The 20,459-nt window shown below is 43.7% G+C and overlaps 1 protein-coding gene across 1 annotated transcript in view; it reads right to left on the bottom strand.

Annotated features, from left to right (window-relative positions):
• SPOPL (speckle type BTB/POZ protein like) overlaps positions 1–20,459 on the bottom strand; it is a 75,970-nt gene that overhangs the window by 48,871 nt on the left and 6,640 nt on the right. The window contains exons 2-4 of the mRNA XM_077447758.1: positions 6,535–6,656; positions 6,264–6,415; positions 1,842–1,969 (exon numbers count right to left, since the gene is read on the bottom strand). Coding sequence (XP_077303884.1) covers positions 1,842–1,969; positions 6,264–6,415; positions 6,535–6,656 — 402 coding nt within the window. The remainder of the gene's footprint in view (positions 1–1,841; positions 1,970–6,263; positions 6,416–6,534; positions 6,657–20,459) is intronic.

The raw sequence follows: 20,459 nt of genomic DNA on the forward strand, positions 1-20,459 counted from the left end.
AAATCAGGCAAGCGAATGTTTCAGTGACCACCGCTGCTCCTCTACATCCTGTATTCTTTGCTATAAAACATACAAAAGAATCACTCCTCAGTAGCTCCAGCTAGAGGTCAGCTGGGACTTGTAAAAGTAGAACTTTCATTTTCAGGGGGTGATCGCCCTTCCCCACCAGAGCTTCTTTTGTGAGGATGTGACGTCAGAACTGTAAGCTCCACCTCTACGTACGTCATAAACCCGGTGTCTTCCTGTATGACGAAATGCACAGAGGTGGGACTTCCGGTTCTCACGTCAAAACCACACAAAGGAAGCTCTGGTGAAGAAGAGGACTCGTGCCTTGAAAAAAAAAATGCAGAAATGAAGCTCTGGCGGAGAAGGGGGAATCGCACCATAAAAAAAGTTCCACTTTACAACATGTCCCAGCTGTTAGAGGAGTAATCAAGTGTTCTATTTATAGCAGAGAATATTGTCAGTTCTATCACATCAGTTCCTAATACGCCCCTCTCTAATTAGTGACTTGACAGACTTCCAGTCACTAAGAATAAAGTGGAATTCTGATCAGTAATAAATAATAGGAAGATTCTCCTCTTTACTGTTATAGCTTAGGGTGGCTCTCAGAGTGCATAGAGCACCTCATTCTACATGCTTCCTTTCTGCCGGACAACTGGTCTCCCAAATCTGCTCTTCTTCACTGGTCATGTGTCTGCACCACCATCAAGTACATTTGTGCCAATGCTGAGGGCACACCCACATTGATGGCTGGAGGAAGAAAAAACCTGCTGACTCAAGGTTTTAAAAAAGGTATTTGTCTTTATTGTGCACCCACATTAAAAGAGCAATATATTATGTACATGTGGGGGTGGGGGCTAGCAAACATTTGTAGTGAAAGTCAACTGTTGGCCTTTAAAAGGAGGAAGTGAAGTCTTCCTGTTTAATTGTACCTACAGGTAAGGTATAATAAGGCGTACCTGTAGGTACTGTAAATATCTCCTGAACTTTCACCATTTAGGAATTTTAACAAGAATGTTTAGGAAATATTTACACGCTGCCATCAGCGCATGCACACTGAAGGAGCGCTCCATCGTGACGTTTCTTTAGGGCCCTGTGACATGACCGGTGGCAAACGCACGCGAGTGACTTCATCGCGGCTCCAGCCAATCACAGCGCCGGAGCCCCTGAACCTGGAAGAAACTCCGGGGAAAATGTCAGCAGTCTCAGGTTCGTTTTAAGGTAAGTATCTCATAATGGGTTAGTATGAAATGCATACTAGCTCATCATGCCTTTGTCTTGCAGGGTTTTTTTTGTTTTTGTTTTGTTTTTAGGGTTCACAACCTCTTTAAACACACAGCAGGTACACAAGAGGAGAGAGGGTGTTTGGTTAAGTGAGGGTTTAATTAAAAACTTTATGTACTGCATGTTAAGAACACAAATAGGGAATGTCCACAGCCTGGCAACAGTTTTACTTTAGGCTGCATTCACACCTGAGCGTTTCAAAGTCGCATGTTTTTACTACGTTTATTGCCTCGATTTTGACCCTTGTTTGGCATGATCCTGAACATGCCAAAAGGTCACCAATGTAAAAAGCAGAAAAATCGGCCCCAAAGAAGCTCATGTACTTTGAGCTTCAGGCGTTTTGCTTCAGGTGACAAAACGCTCAGATGTGAACCAGTGTCTTTTAAATTAATAGGATTTTGCTTGTTGGGCGTTTTTCAGGCATTTTATGAGCTGAAAACTCTAAGGTGTGAATGCAGCCTCAAGATCTACTGAATTCCATTAGCCATGGAACCATTTCACACATTACAATTGCAAGCAGTGAAAACATTGAGGAAAGAAAGAATTCCACCTACCTCACAGAACAAGGTAAGTTTATCATCCGGTAAGAGACCATTAGCTTCGTCAAGTAAAAAATCTCGCCGAATAAACTTCTTAAAGCCCCAGTCTTTGCCTTGGACAAACCGGTAAGCTCTTTGACTTTCTGAATAAAACACCAAAATAAATAGAAGTGAATATTAAAGCTTTCATAAGTGCAAAAGGTACTGCGAGAAAAGCATTAGAGCAAGAACAGAAAAAGAAAAACAAACTGGTGCATCCAAGAGGGGTTGATGTGAATTGTGGTTCCATAACTATTAATAAACTCAGGCTATTGGATTTCGGGAGGAACATTAAAGCTTTTTTTTTTGGTTAAAGATATTCTGGTACCTTAAAGTGGTTGTAAACCCTTACAGAGCACTTTTTGCTACAGGTAAGTCTATAAGGCTTACCTGTAGCTACCCTGGATATCTCCCCAACCTGCATGGTTTAGGAGATATCCCCTGTATTTGCATGTGCCGACATCATCGGCACATGCAAACTGAAGCAACGGCACGTATGTGCCATTGATTCAGTGAGTGCTGGTACACGCAGCTCCCGCGCGTGAGTGACGTCATCGTGGCTCCGGTCAATCACAGCGCTGGAGCCGAGATACCCGGAGGTGATGTCGCCGGCCCAGTGCTGTGTAAGGGCACCGCAGTGAGGGCTTCGATTTCAGGTGAGTATTACATAATGAGCTACATAATACTAGCTCATACCTGTGTCTTGCAGGTGTTATTTTTATTTTTTCTAAAGTGGGTTTACAACCACTTTAACCACCCAACGACCGCGCCATAGTCGAATGACAGCTACAGCGCGACTCGATAACTCTGGGAGGGAGTAAATTGATATCCTCCCAGAATCATGTCCTGGCGCACACCTGGGAAAATCTGTGACCACCGTCATATCTGGTTCCTCTCTCCCCTCTCTGTACCGATTGGTACAGTGTGAGCGGAGATGGGAGAGATCAGGTGCTGCAGCACTGTGGGCTGGATCTGTAGTGCCCACAGCTCTGATATATGACAATTCCAGCATAATCCAGCCATCCATGCTCAGCAATACTCATCCATCCATCCTCAGCCATCCCATCCATACCCATCCACATTCATGCTCATCCATGCCACTAGTGTCTCACAAAAGTGTAACAGGTAGTCAAATTAGATTTGAAACTTATGCCCCTAGAACACCCGACGGTGTTCCCTGCATGTTGGGCCTATGTGGCCAGGCTGTGTAAAAGTCTCCCAACATGTGGTATCGTCGTACTCAGGAGGAGTAGGAGAATTTTGGGGTGTAATTTTTGGTAGGTACATGATATGTGTTAGAAATATTGTATAACTGGACAACTTTGTGTAAAAAATAAAATAAATATGCGTTTTCATTTTCTTTACATATTTTTCAAAAACTTGTAGAAAAAAAAAAAATTTAATGACATATTCAAAAGACTCATTATGCCTCAGATTATACATTGGGTTGTTTTCTTTGCTAATTGGGTAATTTTTGGGGCGTTTCCATTGTCCTGGTGCTCCAGAGCCTTCAAAAATGTAAGAGGTAGTCAAGAAATGATGTGTGTATTTTATGCTCCTAGAATACCTGATGGCACTCCCTGCCTGTTGTGCCTCTGTATGTGGCCAGGCTGTGTAAAAGTCTCACATGTGGTATTGCCATACTCAGGAGGAGTAAAATGTGTTTTGGGGTGTAATTTGTGCTATGCATATACTGTGAGAAATAACGTATTATAACAAAATACCTTGGAATGTCTACTTTCCAAAAAGGGGTAACTTGGGGGGTATTTGTAATTTCCTGGCTTGTTAGGGTCTCAAGAAATGAGATAGGCCATCAGTGCATCAGGTGTGATCAAATTTTTAGAGATTGGCACCATAGCTTGTGGACTCTATAAAACTTTCACAAAGATGAAATAATATACACCAATTTGGGTTATCTTTACCAATGACATGTAGCAGTACACATTTTGGACAAAAATGTATGAAGAAAAATTTAGTAATTTGCAAAAGTTTATAAACAGAAAAAGAAGAAAAATGCATTTCTTTTTTCTTTTACAGAATTTTCTGTCTTTTTTTTTCCTTTTATAGCACAAAAAAAAAAAAAAAAAAAAAAAAAACCTCAATAGTGATTAAATAACCCCAAAATAAAGCTCTGTGTGTGTGAAAAACAAAAAAGGACAAAAATTTCATATAGAGTCAGTGTTGCATGACTGAGTAATAGTCATTCAAAATGTGAGAAATGTTTCTACAAGACTCTGGTCCGGCCGCACCTGGATTATGCTGTCCAGTGCTGGGCACCAGTCCTCAGGAAGCGAGTACAAAGAAGGACAACTAAGCTGATAAAGGGTCTGGAGGATATTAGTTATGAGGAAAGGTTGCGAGCACTGAACTTATTCTCTCTGGAGAAGAGACGCTTGAGAGGGGATATGATTTCAGTTTATAAATACCGTACTGGTGACCCCACAATAAGGATAAAAAAAATTTGCATAAAAAGTTTAACAAGACTCTAGGCCACTCATTAAAATAAGAAGAAAAGAGGTTTAACCTTAAACTAGGGTTCTTTATGGTAAGAGCGGCAAGGATGTGGAATTCCCTTCCACAGGCGGTGGTCTCAGCGGGGGGCATCAAAAGTTTCAAGAAACTATTAGATTAAGCATCTGAACGACCGCAACATACAGGGATATACAATGTAATACTGACATATAATCACACACATAGGTTGGACTTGATGGACTTGTGTCTTTTTGCAACCTCACCTACTATGAGAGCACCGAAAGCTGAAAATTGGTCTGGTTAGGAATGAGGTTTAAGTGTCCAGTGGTCAAGTGGTTAAAGCAGTGCATGTACTGTGTAATCTGCCCCCTTTAAACTGTAAAAAAAAAAAAAAAAAAAAAAACACACACAAACACCTGAATCTGGCACTTCCGGTATTCCCTCTCTAAACAGACCATGAAAATCAGGGCAGCTCTGCCGTCAGAGGGCGATCACGGTCCCTCCCGCAGTATGCTTCCATCGGAGCTGTACAGAGACCTTGAGTCATGTGACCGCCATGAAGACAGCGCAAAAGCAGTGTTTTTGCTTGTTTTTTACATAACCTGTCACTGGTCAAAATTATGGCCGATCGGTATATGTTTATTTACTTCAGGTATTGCATATCCTCAGAGCCTTCATGGTCCTAAAGAGTTTCTCTGGATTAGTAAGATTATTAAACTCTCATCCTGGGCAGTTGTACAAGAACACCCCAGATAGACACACACAAAATTAAAATTTGGGGAAAGAGCTGGACAAGACAGATAAGGTGGTGGGAAATGGAAGTGAATGGAAGTCAGGAAAACCATGACCTGTCCCGAGTAGGTATGAAAGCAAAGTAAGGAGTAGTAAATCATCTTTTAGGCCGGGTTCACACTATAGCGATGCGGCGTTTACCCGCATCGCAAACCTCCCGCCGGCAGTTCACACTGCCCTATGCGGACGGCTGGGAGTGTCAATGATATGTTAATGACACCCCCAGATCCGTCCGCATATCGCAGTGCGATCTGCCGACTCGCACAGGAATCGGATCGCATGGTGTGAACCCCCATGCGATCCGATTCTGCTGCGGACCAAAAAAAGGGTCCCGTGCGAGTTTGCTGCGGGAGCGATGCGAATTCAGCCATACTATCTGTATGGCTGTACTCGCATCGCTACGGAGATCGGATGTGATTTGCTGTGCGAATCACATCCGGATCTCCCCCCGCAGCGGTGTGAACCGGGCCTTAAGGAATTATCAGCATCTCTCAACAGGTTTCTTTTCGATCTTAGGACATACGTATAATTATGGACCTGAAATAGTTCAACGATACAATTTTGAGTTTTTGAACTGGTTTCAAAAAGCTGGTGTGTGTGTGTGTGTGTGTGTGTGTTGTCCAATAGATCTTAAAGTGGTTGTAAACCCTTACAAAGCACTTTGACCTACAGGTAAGCCTAGATTAAGGCTTACCTGTAGGGCCAAGAAATATCTCCCAAACCTATACAGTTTAGGAGATATTTGCCCGAAGACTGGCACCGCTGTCTACGGCGCATGCGCGACATCGTCGATGAAGGCAATGCCGCGAGTCTCGGCTCCCGTGCGCATGCGCGGGAGTGACGTCATCGCTGCTCCGGCGCTGTGATTCAGTGAACTGCCTTCAAAACACACACCTGTCTATACGTTTTTGCCATGTTATTACTATATATTATATATTTTATATTACACACCTTTGCTTAATTTCTCTCTTTTTTTTTTTTTTAATAAAAAACACAAAACAAAAAAAGGTTGGTCTTTACGTGTGCATTGAAAGAAATACTAAAATGTCAATTTCATTCAAATTCGTTCTTGTGTTTGCAAATGAGACCCCAATGGTACAACATACAATCTTTCAGACATCAGCAACAACTCACCCATGGCTTTTGTTTCTTCCCTTTTTGCATTTAATAGAGAAAATTTAAACTTTGCTCGAACTTCACTTTTCGGACAGCTAACCAGTAGCAGGTATAAAGATAGATAATCCTTGCTCTCATCATCCAGCCCTTTGGGGTTCACTCGCAAACACCTAGAAAAAGGAGGTACGTTTTTTTTTTGTTTTTTTTTTTAAATGCATTAATACATACATCTTCACAAAGAGGATGAAAACATGCGCTTCCCATAATACAGTGAAAGAAAGCCGCTTACCATTTCATCTTATCATTTGGCCCCGAAGAGAAAGTTGAACTTTTTAAAACTTCTCCCATTTCTTCTCGGCAAAAACTAAAATTATTTATGGTCCACATATAGGAAAACTTCACTACCTTAACCTGATGAAGAAAAAAAACAAACACCATTTACCTCACCAACAATCTAACTTTAAATGAAAAAAGTGATCTGTAAGCAACGAGGGACAGAAAACTATAAGGGGATGAGGAGTAGAAGTACACATGGAAAAAGAAAAAAACTAAATAAAATAAAAAGCTGCTTTAGCAAAGATAAAGAGGATTTCCTTTTTGGCAAGAGTGGAAAACGCCTCCATCTGTGGGCCAAAACAAATCCAGAGGTTGGAGGGTGTTGTACAGAAAAATGGTCCAACAAATTAAAGCAGAACTCCAAGTATGTGCCCCCCCCCCCCTCCCCAATCCTACGGTACTGCCAATAAATACGCCTCCAACAACCCCAAGTGTTCTGGCCAGTCCGGTAATCACTGCAGCTTTTTCTGACAGCAGCAGCATTCATCTGGACTGAGTGCCACTCATATAATAGAACGTAAGCCCAGCCTGTGTAATGCTGGACCCTCCTAAGGGGACCATGAAAATCACCCTCTTCATGACCCGGCCATTTATTGCTATTCAGCACTACACTACTTTAAGGCCCCTTTCACATTTTTGCGACTTGCCCTGCGACTTGGGACTGCAAAGTCGCACCCCATAATTTCCCCATTACCATTCATATCTGTGCGACTTCAAGTCACACCAACTTCAACATAGTCCCTGTACTACTTTGGTCTGACTTTGATGCGAGTTGAGGTCCGCAGACCAGGCATTCCCTGAAATCGTGGCAAAATCGCGGGAAAAAAAATCATGCGACTTAAGTCATGGCAGTGTGACTATAAATTTATATCTTTTTTTTTCACACAAATAGAGCCTTCTTTGGCGGTATTCACCCATTCCAGCCCTGTGTAGGTCTACAATCTTATCCCTGACATCCTTGGACAGCTCTTTGGTCTTGGCCATGGTGGAGCGATTGGAATCGGATTGATTTATTGCTTCTGTGGACAGGTGTCTTATAGGAGGTAACAAGCAGGGATTAGGAGCCAGAGTGGATATAAATCAATGAAAAAAAACAAAAAAAAAAAACATAAAAGGTTCAGATTTTTTGTATTTTTATCAAAAAAAATGTTTAAATAAAAAGCTTTTGGTGTAAAAATCAATCTAAAACAGGGATCTCCAAATTACAGCCCTCCAGCTATTGCAGAACTACACTTCCCATGAGGCATTGTAAACCTCTGACATTCACAGACATGACTAGGCATGATGGGAATTGTAGTTCAACAATAGGAGGGCCATATTTTGGAGACTCCTGATCTAAAAGATAGTTTTCGATTTAAATGCTTGCCAACCGCCGGCTGTCAATTGACAGCCAGGCGGCACAGCTCTCGTTGTAGTACAGAGAAACACCGATCGGTCTCCCCCCCTTGAGAGTCCCCTCCCCCTACAGTTAGAATCACTCTCAGGGAACATATGAACCCCTTGATGATCACCACCTTGTTATAACCCCTTCCCTGCCAGTCACATTTATACAGTAATCAATGCATTTTTATAGCATGGATCGCTGTATAAATGTGAATGGTCCCAAAAACGTGTCAAGTGTGTCCGATATGTCTGCCGCAATCACCATAAAAAAAAAAAAAAAAAAAAAAAAATAGCAGATCACTGCCATTACTAGAAAAATTTTTTTTTTTTATAATATATATATATATATATATATATATATATATATATATATAGCTATAGCTATAACTCTATCCTCTATTTTGTAGAAGCTATAACTTTTGCGCAAATCAATATACGCTTATTGCGTTTTTTTTTTTTACCAAAAATATGTAGAATACATATTGGCCTAAACTGGAAAAAATGTGTTTAAAAAAAAAATAAATAATTGGATATTATAGAAAAAGTAAAAAATATTGCTTTTTTCAAACTTGTCACCCTTGTTTTGTTTATAGCACACAAAAAAAATAAAAATAAAATAAAAATTACGCAAAGGTGATCAAATACCACCAAATGAAAGCTCTATTTGTGGGGACAAAATTATAATTTTTCTGGGTACAGTGTTGTATGACCGCGCAATTGTCATTCAAAGTGTGACAGTGCTGAAAGATGAAAAATGGCCTGGGCAGGAAGGGGGTGAAAATGCCCTGTATTGAGGTGGTTAAGATGCATTAGTTTATTCAGCATGAAATGGAGCTTAGTTATGTAGCAATATTGACATTTTTGGTAAACTCATTCAATGAATCCAAGCTGAGATGACATGCACTGCATTGATGCATTCACCCAATTTCACAGTAACCATGAGATAAAACAGAGTTCAGGAATATTCCTTTATCTCATTGTTTTGCAAATCTATGTACACTACAAACTGTATGATTGAATCAGTTCTGATATTGTTGTTTTACTAACCTTACAGCTTATTTTATTCTAAATAGAATCTTTAATATTTGCAAACAAAATGAAGGTTTCCCCAACTACCAGCAAGAATAAGTCCTTACATTTAAAGAGCACCTGTCCTTTCAAATCCATCATGGCAGCGCCTGTTAACTGACATCCCCTCACCTGCTGCCGCCACATCCCTCACCTTGTTGTGTCACTGCCACATCACCAGCCGTCCCATTAAAGAGGAGAATCTGCTGCGGGACAGAGATGACAGTTGCTTTTTAAAAATTATGATTTAAATCAAGCCTTTATGCTAGTGATTTAAATAATAATTTAAATCAACTTAATTTAAATCAAATCCACCCCGTTAGGCCTCATTCACATGAGGCGGATCCACTCAGCAGAGTCCCCCAGCTCAGCAGGAGATCTCTCCATTGATCTGCGCTGAGCCGGCGGATGACAGGTCCGTCTCTGCTCACTGAGCGGGGAGGGGTCTGTGAGAGCGCCGCTGATTCCAATGGAGGGATCAGAATATCAGCACGTCCGTTTTCATCAGATCTCACCCGATAGGATGTAAACGAACGTATCGCCATAACGTCTGATTTTAGCGGATCGGATGTCAGCGGACATGATCACCGCTGACATCCATCGCACCATAGACTTAAAGTGGTTGTAAACCCTTACAAACCACTTTGACCTACAGGTAAGCCTAGATTAAGGCTTACCTGTAGGTCCAAGAAATATCTCTTAAACCTATACGGTTTAGGAGATATTTTCCCGAATACAGGCACCGCTGTCTACAGCGCGCAGGCGCAATGAGCGCGACATTTCCAACAACGGAGCTGCCGTGTCGGCTCCCGTGCGCATGCGCGGGAGTGACGTCATCGCGGCTTCGCCGAATGACAGCGGCGGAGCAGCGAGACCCACCGAGAAGATGGACGCTCCGGACTACAGGGGACAGCGGTGACTTCGCTGGCTCCTGTGTCAGGTTAGTGACACATAATGGGCTACTATGCGATGCATAGTAGTCCATTATGCTTTGCCTTTGCAGGGAATGAAAGAGGAAGTAAACTCATCAGGGTTTACTTCCTCTTTAACATGGAGCGTCCGTTCAGGTCCACCTAAAAAAACAACAGGTGGACCTGAACTGTCCGTCCGTGTGAAAGGGGCCTTAGGAGCACTCACTTCAAGAAAGTGCTCCTAATCTCAGCTCGTTACCTGCATAGAAGACACCTGGAAGCCAGAAATCTTGCAACACTGTACACAGACTAAATTTATATCTATTTTTGAACACAAATAGAAGCTTTCTTTGGTGGTATTTGATCGCCACTGTTTATTTTTTTGATTATAACCAAAAAAAAAAAAAAGAAAAAAAGTTTGAAAAAAAATTAAAATCTTTTTTTTTTTTCTATTTTTGGCTATACAACCTTTATTTTTATACTAGTATTGGCAGCAATCAGTGACTTATATTGGGACTGCCATGATGCAGCAGGCCACCTAACATTAAAGTGGAGTTCCAACCTGGGGGAAGAAAAATTAAAAGTCAGCAGCAACAAATAATGTAGTTGCTGACTTAATATAGCACTTACAGTCCATCAGCTCCAGGTGCCTTGCGGCTTCACAGCCCATTTCCTACTGCGCATGCAACGCTGTGCTTTCTGAACAGTCCTGCTGTCTTCTGGGATGTGTGTGTGTGTTCCCTCCATAGATTGCCACACAATGATGTGGTGATCTTACATGGAAGTGGGAGCAGATAACTGGTTTTGATATGTACACCCCCCCCCCCCACCGAAAGGTAGCAAATGTGGCAGCGGGGGAGGAAGCAAACAAGCGAAGGTGGTGGGGGGGGAACTAACTGCCACCAATACTAATAGAGTGATCAGTGCCAAAAAACCCGTACAAATTACACTTTCTGGAAAGGGGTTAACATTTATTGGGCAATAATGAAAGGGTCAACTGTGTGCCTAAGTGCCCGTTCACACGGGGGCGACGCGACTTGCAGCGCGACTCACAGACGCGACCTGCACACGACTTCAGCAGCGACTTGCAAAACGACTACTGTATAGAAGTCAATGCAAGTCACCTGAAGTCGCCCCAAAAATAGTACAGGAACCTTTTTCTAAGTCGGTCCTATTAGAACGGTTCCATAGTACAGAACGGAGAGCGCGACTTGTCAGGTGGCTAAGTCACCTGACAAGTCGCGGTAGTGTGAACTGGCACTAAATGTGTACTGTTGGTAATATTTACATTTTTTACTAATAATAATAATAATAATAATAATAATAATAGGCACATTGCTGCTGTCTAAAGAGACAGGTAAACACAGGGCTCTCTTCTGTCATTCGCTCGGCGGGTTCTGGCCAATGATTTAAATCATTGTCTGGCACCCGCTCTTCAGCTTGTGTTGTAACGAATGACAGCACAGTCGTGGCGGAAGTGGTGGATAACATACGTTATTATAATTTTTTTTATTCTGCCTTTAAAAGCTCCTCTATATTAGCCGATGTGTCCATGTACACAGAGGTTTACGGGCGTGAGAAGAGAAGATTGAGATACAGGAAAAAAAATAAAAAAATCATCCCCAGCAAGTTTATGCGAGGGGCGTTGGGGAAGAAAAAAAATAGATAAAAAATGCTAAACATGCATAAACACGTGTAAGTGCGCATAAACATGACTAAACTGAGTGTTCATTTATTCCAATGGCTGGCCAGGATACATTAATATCCAGGCTAATAAAATGAATGAACACCCAAATGCTTGACATGCCTAAAATGTGTTTTTAAGCCACTTTTTCCTGTCAGGTGTTCAGAAGAGCTGGGCAAATGCCTTGTGTGCATGAGGCCTTAAGAACAACTCCCAAGCTTTTTTATTTTTTTCAGTGTTAAAGCGGTTGTAAACTGCTGGACTTTCTTTTTTTCTTTCTTGCCCTGCAAGATAATGCCATAATGTGCTAGTATGTAGAGCTGCACAATTCTGGCTAAAATGAGAATCACTATTTTTTTTTGCTTAGAAGATAGATCACGATTCTCACGGCGTAACATTATCTTTCACATTACATAGTTACATAGTTAGTCAGGTTGAAAAAAAGACAAGTCCATCCAGTTCAACCTTAAAAACAATAAAAAAAAAAAAAAAAAAAAAAAAAACATCGTATAATTCAATGTACCCAATTTTATGCCCACAGTTGATCCAGAGGAAGGCAAAAAAAACAAAAAAAAAACCCCAGCAGAGAATGCTCCAATTTGCTACAGCAGAGGGAAAAAAAAAAAAAAAAAAATTCCTTCCTGATCCCCCGAGAGGCAATCTGATTTTCCCCAGATCAACATTACCTATAAATGTTAGTACACAGTTATATTATGTACATTAAAAAAAAAAAAAAAAAAAAAAAAAATGGGCTAACTTTACTGTTTTTTTTTAAGTTTATTTTTTTTCCCCAAAAAAATTGCGTTTGAAAGACCGCTGGGAAAAATACAGTGTGACATAAAACATTGCAGCAATTGATATTTTTGAGGTCATAATGTAGAGCATACGATTTCCTATGATTTGAGCCCAATCTTGCCACAAAGAGTTAATCCAGCTCTGAGCAATCCTCCTCCTTCAGTGAGATGAATCTTGACAAACAGAAAAACCATTGTTTAATCCTCCCCCTTGCTGTGACAGGTGATGTGCTCTAGCCTAAGAGCCATGAATTTTTTAATTCCCTCCCACTCCTTTCTTCTGCTGCTCTGCAAGGATTGGCTGTTCCACACCTCGGCATGATTTGCGATGCTGAAGTCATGTGGGGACTTTTCTGGGTTTTGGATGTTAGAGATCATAGCAGAAGTTCAGTGTAAGAAATACACAGGAGAAAATGCATGTTGATAAGGGGAGTGTAGAGGTGGGCGGGGAGTCTACTGACATCACGACTCCACCCACTGATCCCTGGAAAACAGACCCGCCCACAAAATCTGCAGTTTTTCGGGTCTCATAGCAGACAGAGGGGAGACATTTGACAGATAAGTATACATGCAGGAGGCATCTATATCCTTCTAGATAACCAATATTGCAGTAGTTTAGAAAGGATGAGAGTGGGTTTACATCCACTTTAAGTAGTGATGCACCGAAATTTCGGCCGCCGAAACATATCGGCCGAAAATGCCCTTTTCGGCAATCTGCCGAAAGAGAAAAACGGCCGATAATGGAGCCGAAAATGGGGCGTGGTCTGGGTGGGGGTGGGGCTCCGCCCCCGCCCCTGGTGACGCCCATCATGGGGGGTGCATAGCGCAGGAGAGCCGCCTCCGCCGCCTGTTTGATCACAGCGCCGGGAACATCACAGCTTTCATTTCAATAGCTGCGTGTTCCCGGCCGCGCGCCGTCACACGCAGCCCCTCCCCCTTGTCCGGGCACTTTGATAGACAGATCATCCGTCCAATCCTGCAGATGATCTGTCTATCTAAGTGCCCGGACAAGGGGGAGGGGCTGCGTGTGACGGCGCGCGGCCGGGAACACACAGCTATTGAAATGAAAGCTGTAATGTTCCCGGCGCTGTGATCAAACAGGCGGCGGAGGCGGCTCTCTTCCCTGCACACGCTGGCTGCAATGAGGGACACGCTGGCTCCAAAATGGGGGGACACGCTGGCTCCAAAATGGGGGGACACGCTGGCTCCAAAATGGGGGGACACGCTGGCTCCAAAATGGGGGATGCCTCCTGTACCATGTCGCCAGTCTCTGACCACCTCCTGTACCATGTCGCCAGTCTCTGACCACCTCCTGTACCATGTCGCCAGTCTCTGACCACCTCCTGTACCATGTCGCCAGTCTCTGACCACCTCCTGTACCATGTCGCCAGTCTCTGACCACCTCCTGTACCATGTCGCCAGTCTCTGACCACCTCCTGTACCATGTCGCCAGTCTCTGACCACCTCCTGTACCATGTCGCCAGTCTCTGACCACCTCCTGTACCATGTCGCCAGTCTCTGACCACCTCCTGCACCATGTCGCCAGTCTCTGACCACCTCCTGCACCATGTCGCCAGTCTCTGACCACCTCCTGCACCATGTCGCCAGTCTCTGACCACCTCCTGCACCATGTCGCCAGTCTCTGACCACCTCCTGCACCATGTCGCCAGTCTCTGACCACCTCCTGCACCATGTCGCCAGTCTCTGACCACCTCCTGCACCATGTCGCCAGTCTCTGACCACCTCCTGCACCATGTCGCCAGTCTCTGACCACCTCCTGCACCATGTCCCCAGTCTCTGACCACCTCCTGCACCATGTCCCCAGTCTCTGACCACCTCCTGCACCATGTGCCCAGTCTCTGACCACCTCCTGCACCATGTGCCCAGTCTCTGACCACCTCCTGCACCATGTGCCCAGTCTCTGACCACCTCCTGCACCATGTGCCCAGTCTCTGACCACCTCTTGCACCATGTGCCCAGTCTCTGACCACCTCTTGCACCATGTGCCCAGTCTCTGACCACCTCCTGTACCATGTCGCCAGTCTCTGACCACCTCTTGCACCATGTGCCCAGTCTCTGACCACCTCTTGCACCATGTGCCCAGTCTCTGACCACCTCTTGCACCATGTGCCCAGTCTCTGACCACCTCCTGCACCATGTCCCCAGTCTCTAACCACCTCCTGTATAAAAATATTTTTTAAAAACAGTCATTTTCGGTATCGGTGCTGTTTCGGTATCGGTTTCGGTTTTCGGCCTAGTGTATTTTTCATTTTCGGTATCGGTTTCGGCACCAAAAAACCCATTCGGTGCGCCCCTAACTTTAAGTGGTGAAACGTCCTGCATTTACGTTGTTTAAAAACTTGGCAGACTGCCTGGATTTTTTTTTTCCCCCACACAGAAGAAGATTATACCCACTTTGATCTAAGAAGGAAGTTAAGCTGGCCATACACCTATAGAATATCTGCAGATTTTCTATGTTTAGATGGAAAAAGTGCAACAGATTTCTTCATGTATGCTAAACTGTGTGGATGGAGGAATCTCCCACTGAACCAAGCTTCAGTATCTTGCTAGTTGGCCCCCGCTGGCTCTCAACCTAAACAATGCCTGCAACCAACCAGAATGTTCAAGTATTGTGAGAGCCAGCGGGGCCAACTAGCAAGATATAGAAGCTTGGGCCACACAGTTCAGCATAGATGGAGGAATCTGTTCCACTTTTTCCATCTGACCATAGAAAATCTGCAGATAATCTATAGGTGTATGGCCAGTCTTAGTTACAATGTTTCATTTTAAAAACTTGGCAGACTGCCCAGATGTTTTCTTTTGACAGCTGAGTGAGCAGATAAGTCTCTCCACTTGTTATATGAAAGAATAGGCAAACTCTGCAATAGAAATGGTCAGGGGGGTTGAATCGAGATGACCTAACGATTAATTGTGCAGCTCTACTGGTATGCATTGCATACTAGCACATTATGTCAAACTTGCCTTAAAACGAAGCTCTCCCAGCGCCCAGAAATCAGCGCTGCAAGGGCTCCCATCTTCACAGACTCCAGCTGTGTTACTGGCGTCATTCCACCACAAGCTCGCAGGAGCAGTTGATTACGGCACAGGGCTCTGAAGGAGCGCCGCAGGAGGCTGTTCCTTCAGAGCGCATGCACCAGTGATGTCACTGGCTGCATGTAATGTAAATATCTCCTATACGGTACACGTTTAGGAAAGATTTACACTACCTATAGGTAAACGTTACTGATCGAACTTGACTTCCACTTTAAGACCCCCCACCTCTGTAATAAAAATGTGAACTGGGCTCACCAAAACTGTGTGAGAAGAAACAGGGCAGCCATGTTGTTCTGAATTCATCATCAGCCATGACACTTTTTATACTGGTGCACCGAAATGAAAATTAATTTTAGGATGCCTTTGGCCAAAACCGAAATTGACGTTTTTTAAAAAGATATTTATATTTTTAAAAATAATTGTAATATATTCAATGTTTTAATTGATATTATGAATTTAAATGAATATGAATGGATTGTTGGCCATTATCGGCACCTTTCGAAAGCGATGTTAAAAATCCTGCTTGCTGCATTTTTTGGTGCATAAACCACACCACACACACACATTTACATGACCTATAAAAAAAAAAAACACCAAAAGCGAGGTAAAAACGTTGGCAAAATCACGGTAAAATCATGGTCGTTTTCAGCCGCACTATTTTTTTATTTTTGTTTTGGCACAACGCTAAAAACCCTATTGTCAGGCGAAAATTTTTGCCGACCGAAATTTCAGTGCAACACTACATTTTTAGAACAGGAGACAGAATTGTTCTGACAGCCCCCACCCTTCAGAATATAGCTATAATCCCAGGAGTGCATCTCCATAGCCTTTTAAAGTGGTTGTAAACCCTTACAAACCACTTTGACCTACAGGTAAGCCTAGATTAAGGCTTACCTGTAGGTCCAAGCAATATCTCCTAAACCTATATGGTTTAGGAGATATTTGCCCGAAAACGGGCACCACTGTCTACGGCGCAGGCGCACTGAACGCGGCAGTTCCAAGAATGGAGCTGCCGCATTTGTCGATTCCCGTGCACATGCGCGGGAGTGACGTCATCGCGGCTTCGTCGAATGACAGCGGCGGAGCTGCGAGACGCCACCAGCAAGATGGATGCGGCGGACTACAGGGGACAGCGGCGACTTCGCTGGCTCCTGTGTCAGGTAAGTGACACATAATGGGCTACTATGCGATGCATAGTAGTCCATTATGCTTTACCTTTGCAGGGAAAAAAAGAGGAAGTAAACTCATCAGGGTTTACTTCCTCTTTAAAGTGGTTGTATAGTCAATTTTTTCTTTTACCTACAGGAAAGCCTATAAGGCTTACCTGTAGGTAAAAAAAATTCCCCTCCCAATGCGCCGCTGACTGCAGCGGCGCATGCATACAGGGGATTCTCAGCTGAAAGTCCGGCAGACGCCGGACCCTGCCGAGAAGAAATCTCCCGCACGCATGCGCGAGAGTGACGATATTGCAGCTCCGGCCACTTACATCGCCGGAGCCGCGATACCCGGAAGAAACGCAGAGGGAACATGTCAGCTCCCTCGGCATGGATCGGGCAAGATGTCGGGGGCCTCGTTCTAAGGTAAGTATTTCATAATGAGCTAGTATGCGGTGCATACTAGCTCATTATGCCTTTTCCTTTGCAGGTCAGGAAACTTCAGCGGGTATACAACCGCTTTAACCTGAGTCAGCATTTTTACGAGGGTATGGAAATGTCAAAACACTTGCTATAATAACCGTTCTGCTATACCATTACTTGGGAAATAACTAATAAACAGGGATTTGCTAAAGCTGTAAATAACTAATTGAATGCTTTAACAGAGGATCTGGAAAAGAACACAGCAGTATGTCAGGCGTTGCATATCTTAGGCCTCATTCACAATAGGTGCAGAGATCAGAGATGCGAGATGTGAGTTCTTCTGCAAGTGCGCAGTGTGCCCTGTTCACACCACAGCGTTTTTTTCTGTGCATTAAATTCACTGAAAAGTGAAAACCTTGGTGTGAATGGAGCCTTAAAAAGGAACTGCAGTGTGCTCACATAATTTATAATAAAAACATCTTAGCCACTCTGAGGCTTCCCTCCAACCACTTTACATATTTTATATATACTGCGATTCTGTACCAAATATGCCTCAGAAATCTCCCTCCGCTGAATCTGGCGGCATTCATTTTAACTGTGGGCAGCTGAAGCTGCTGTCTGTTCACTTCCTGGATTTACACAGAGGCACACCTCTCATTGGCCCTCTTATAGGGGGAGAGGGAAGAGGGACAATGTCACGAGCCTAGTCTTAGTGTCTGTAAATATCTACCAAGCTTATGAGCAATTCCCACTGAAGCCGGCCATAGACTTTTCAAATCTCCACTGGTTCAGCAGGAACTAGAGCTGCACGATTCTGGCCAAAATGAGAATCACGATTCTTTTGCGAAGAATAAAAAGATCGTGATTCTCGCAACGCAAAATCTTTCACATTATACAAAAAAAGGGCTAACTTTACTGGTGTGTTTTTTTTTTTTTTTTAAGTATTGCAAATACAGTGTGACATAAAATATTGCAACAGCCATTTTATTCGACAGAGAGAGAGATCAAAAATTGTGAAAAATTTTTTTTTCTTTGTTTCTGTTATAAAATTCTCCTTCACTAAAGAGCACTGATGATGCTGCACTGACAAGGTGGCACCGATGGCACTGGCAGGGATTGCTGCTGGCCACTAATTGACATCCCTGGGTGTCTAGGGTGGCACACCTGGTGGTCCTGGCCGGCCATGCGCATGGGGGAGGGGTTTGGCCATGCTGATAATCAGTGATGCGGTGTGTCAGACTGATACGCTGCACCTGGCGAGCAATCAACACATGAAAAGATAATAAAATATTTACATGAGCGGTGTACTCATTTTTGTGAGGAAAAAAAAATTTGATAGAAAACTGTATTAAAAAAATAAATAAATATATATGTGTTGCAATTTCTTTTGTCACGTGAGATTTCTGCAGCGGTTTTTCAAACATGTTCATGAATTTTAGCGAACAAACAATATAATACCAATTTCTTTGGTAAAATATAAAAGATGATGTTACACCAAGTAGATACCAAACATTCATGCTTTAACCACTTGCCGACCGCCGCACGACGATGTACGTCGACAGAATGGCACGGGCAGGCATATGGGCGTACCTGTACGTCCCTGTCTTCCCGCGGGTGGGGGGCCCGATCGGGTGGCCATTCATTCATGGCCACCCCCTCGCGATCGCTCCCGACGAATGGAAATCCTTCGTGACATCACTTCCTCTCCTGTAATGTAAACACAGGCAGAGGAAGTGATGTAATCTCTCCTCCGTGTCGGTATTTTTCGTTCCGGCACCGAGGAGAGAGGATCGGTGAGTTGCACCAACACGACACTTCACAGTAGAACATGCCAGGCACACTCGCACCCCCCCTTTACCCCCTGATCACCCCCCCCAATTACCCCTGCCCCCCCAGTCACAGTGACACCAATTGCATTTTTTTTTTTTTGCATTGGTGTCATTTGTGACTGTAATAACTGTTAGGGCAGTTAGGGTTAGCCCCCTTTAGTTCTAATGTACCCCCCTAACCCCCCCAATAAAGGTTTAACCCCGTGATCACCCCCCATCGCCAGTGTCACTAAGGCTGGGTTCACAATGCAGCGGTTTATGAGAACGGATGTGATTTGCACCGCACTGCAGTGCAAATCACATCCGATCTCTGTGCGATTCGAGTTCAGCCATTCGCCGCACCCGCCGCAAATTCGCACGGGACCCTTTTTTTGGTCCGCAGCAGAATCAGATCGCATGGGTGTTCACACCATGCGATCCGAGTTTGCAGATCGCACTGCGATATGCAAACTGATCTGGGGGTGTCATTAACATTTCACTGACACTCCCAGCAGTTCGCATAGGGCAGTGTGAACTGCCGCCGGGAGGCATGCAATGCGGGAACCCGCCGCGGATTCGTGGCGTTCCCGCATCGCTCCAGTGTGAACCCAGCCTAATAAGTGATCGTTTTTCTGATCGCTGTATTAGTGTCACAGGTGACGCTAGTTAGGCAGGTAGGTATTTAGGTTCGCCGCAGCTTTTTATAGCGCCATGGACCCCCATATACTACCGCATAAAGCCCCCTGATTGCCCCCTAGTTAACCCTTTCACCAGTGATCACCATATAACTGTTACAGGTGACGCTGGTTGGTTAGTTATTTTTTTATAGTTTCAGGGCACCCGCCATTTATTACCTAGTCTCACTAGTTTACCCGTAAATTTAGGGGTGTCTACTTTCCAAAATGGGGTCATTTGGGGGGATTTGTGCCATCTTGGCATTTTATGGCCTTCAAAACTGTAACGCCTTTAGAAAGCCTGATGGCGGTGCTTGGTTTTCGGGGCCCCATACGCGGCTAGGCTCCCAAAAAGTCCCACATACGTGGTATCCCCGTACTCAGGAGAAGCAGCAGAATTTATTTTGGGGTGTCATTTCACATATGCCCATAGCATGTGTGAGCAATATATAATTTAGTGACAACTTTGTGTAAAAAAAAAAAAAAAAGTTTGTAATTTTCCCGCAACTTGTGGCAAAATATAAAATATTCCATGGAGTCAACATGCCTCTCAGCAAATAGCTTGGGGTGTCTACTTTCTAAAATGGGGTCATTTGTGGGGGTTTTGTGCCATCTTGGCATTTTATGGCCTTCAAAACTGTAATAGGTAGTGAGAAGTGAAATCAAAAATTTACGCCCTTAGAAAGCCTGAAGGCGGTGCTTGGTTTTCGGGGCCCCATACGCGGCTAGGCTCCCAAAAAGTCCCACATATGTGGTATCCCCGTACTCAGGAGAAGCAGCAGAATTTATTTTGGGGTGTCATTTCACATATGCCCATAGCATGTGTGAGCAATATATCATTTAATGACAACTTTGTGTAAAAAAAAAAAAAAAAAAATGTTTTTTTGTCATTATTCAATCGCTTGAGGCAAAAAAATAAAATATT

Source organism: Lithobates pipiens, unplaced genomic scaffold (genome assembly GCF_037356315.1).
Source record: "Lithobates pipiens isolate NorthernLeopardFrog02 unplaced genomic scaffold, aLitPip1_a1.2 Scaffold_22, whole genome shotgun sequence".
In the NCBI taxonomy this organism is placed as follows: domain Eukaryota; kingdom Metazoa; phylum Chordata; class Amphibia; order Anura; family Ranidae; genus Lithobates; species Lithobates pipiens.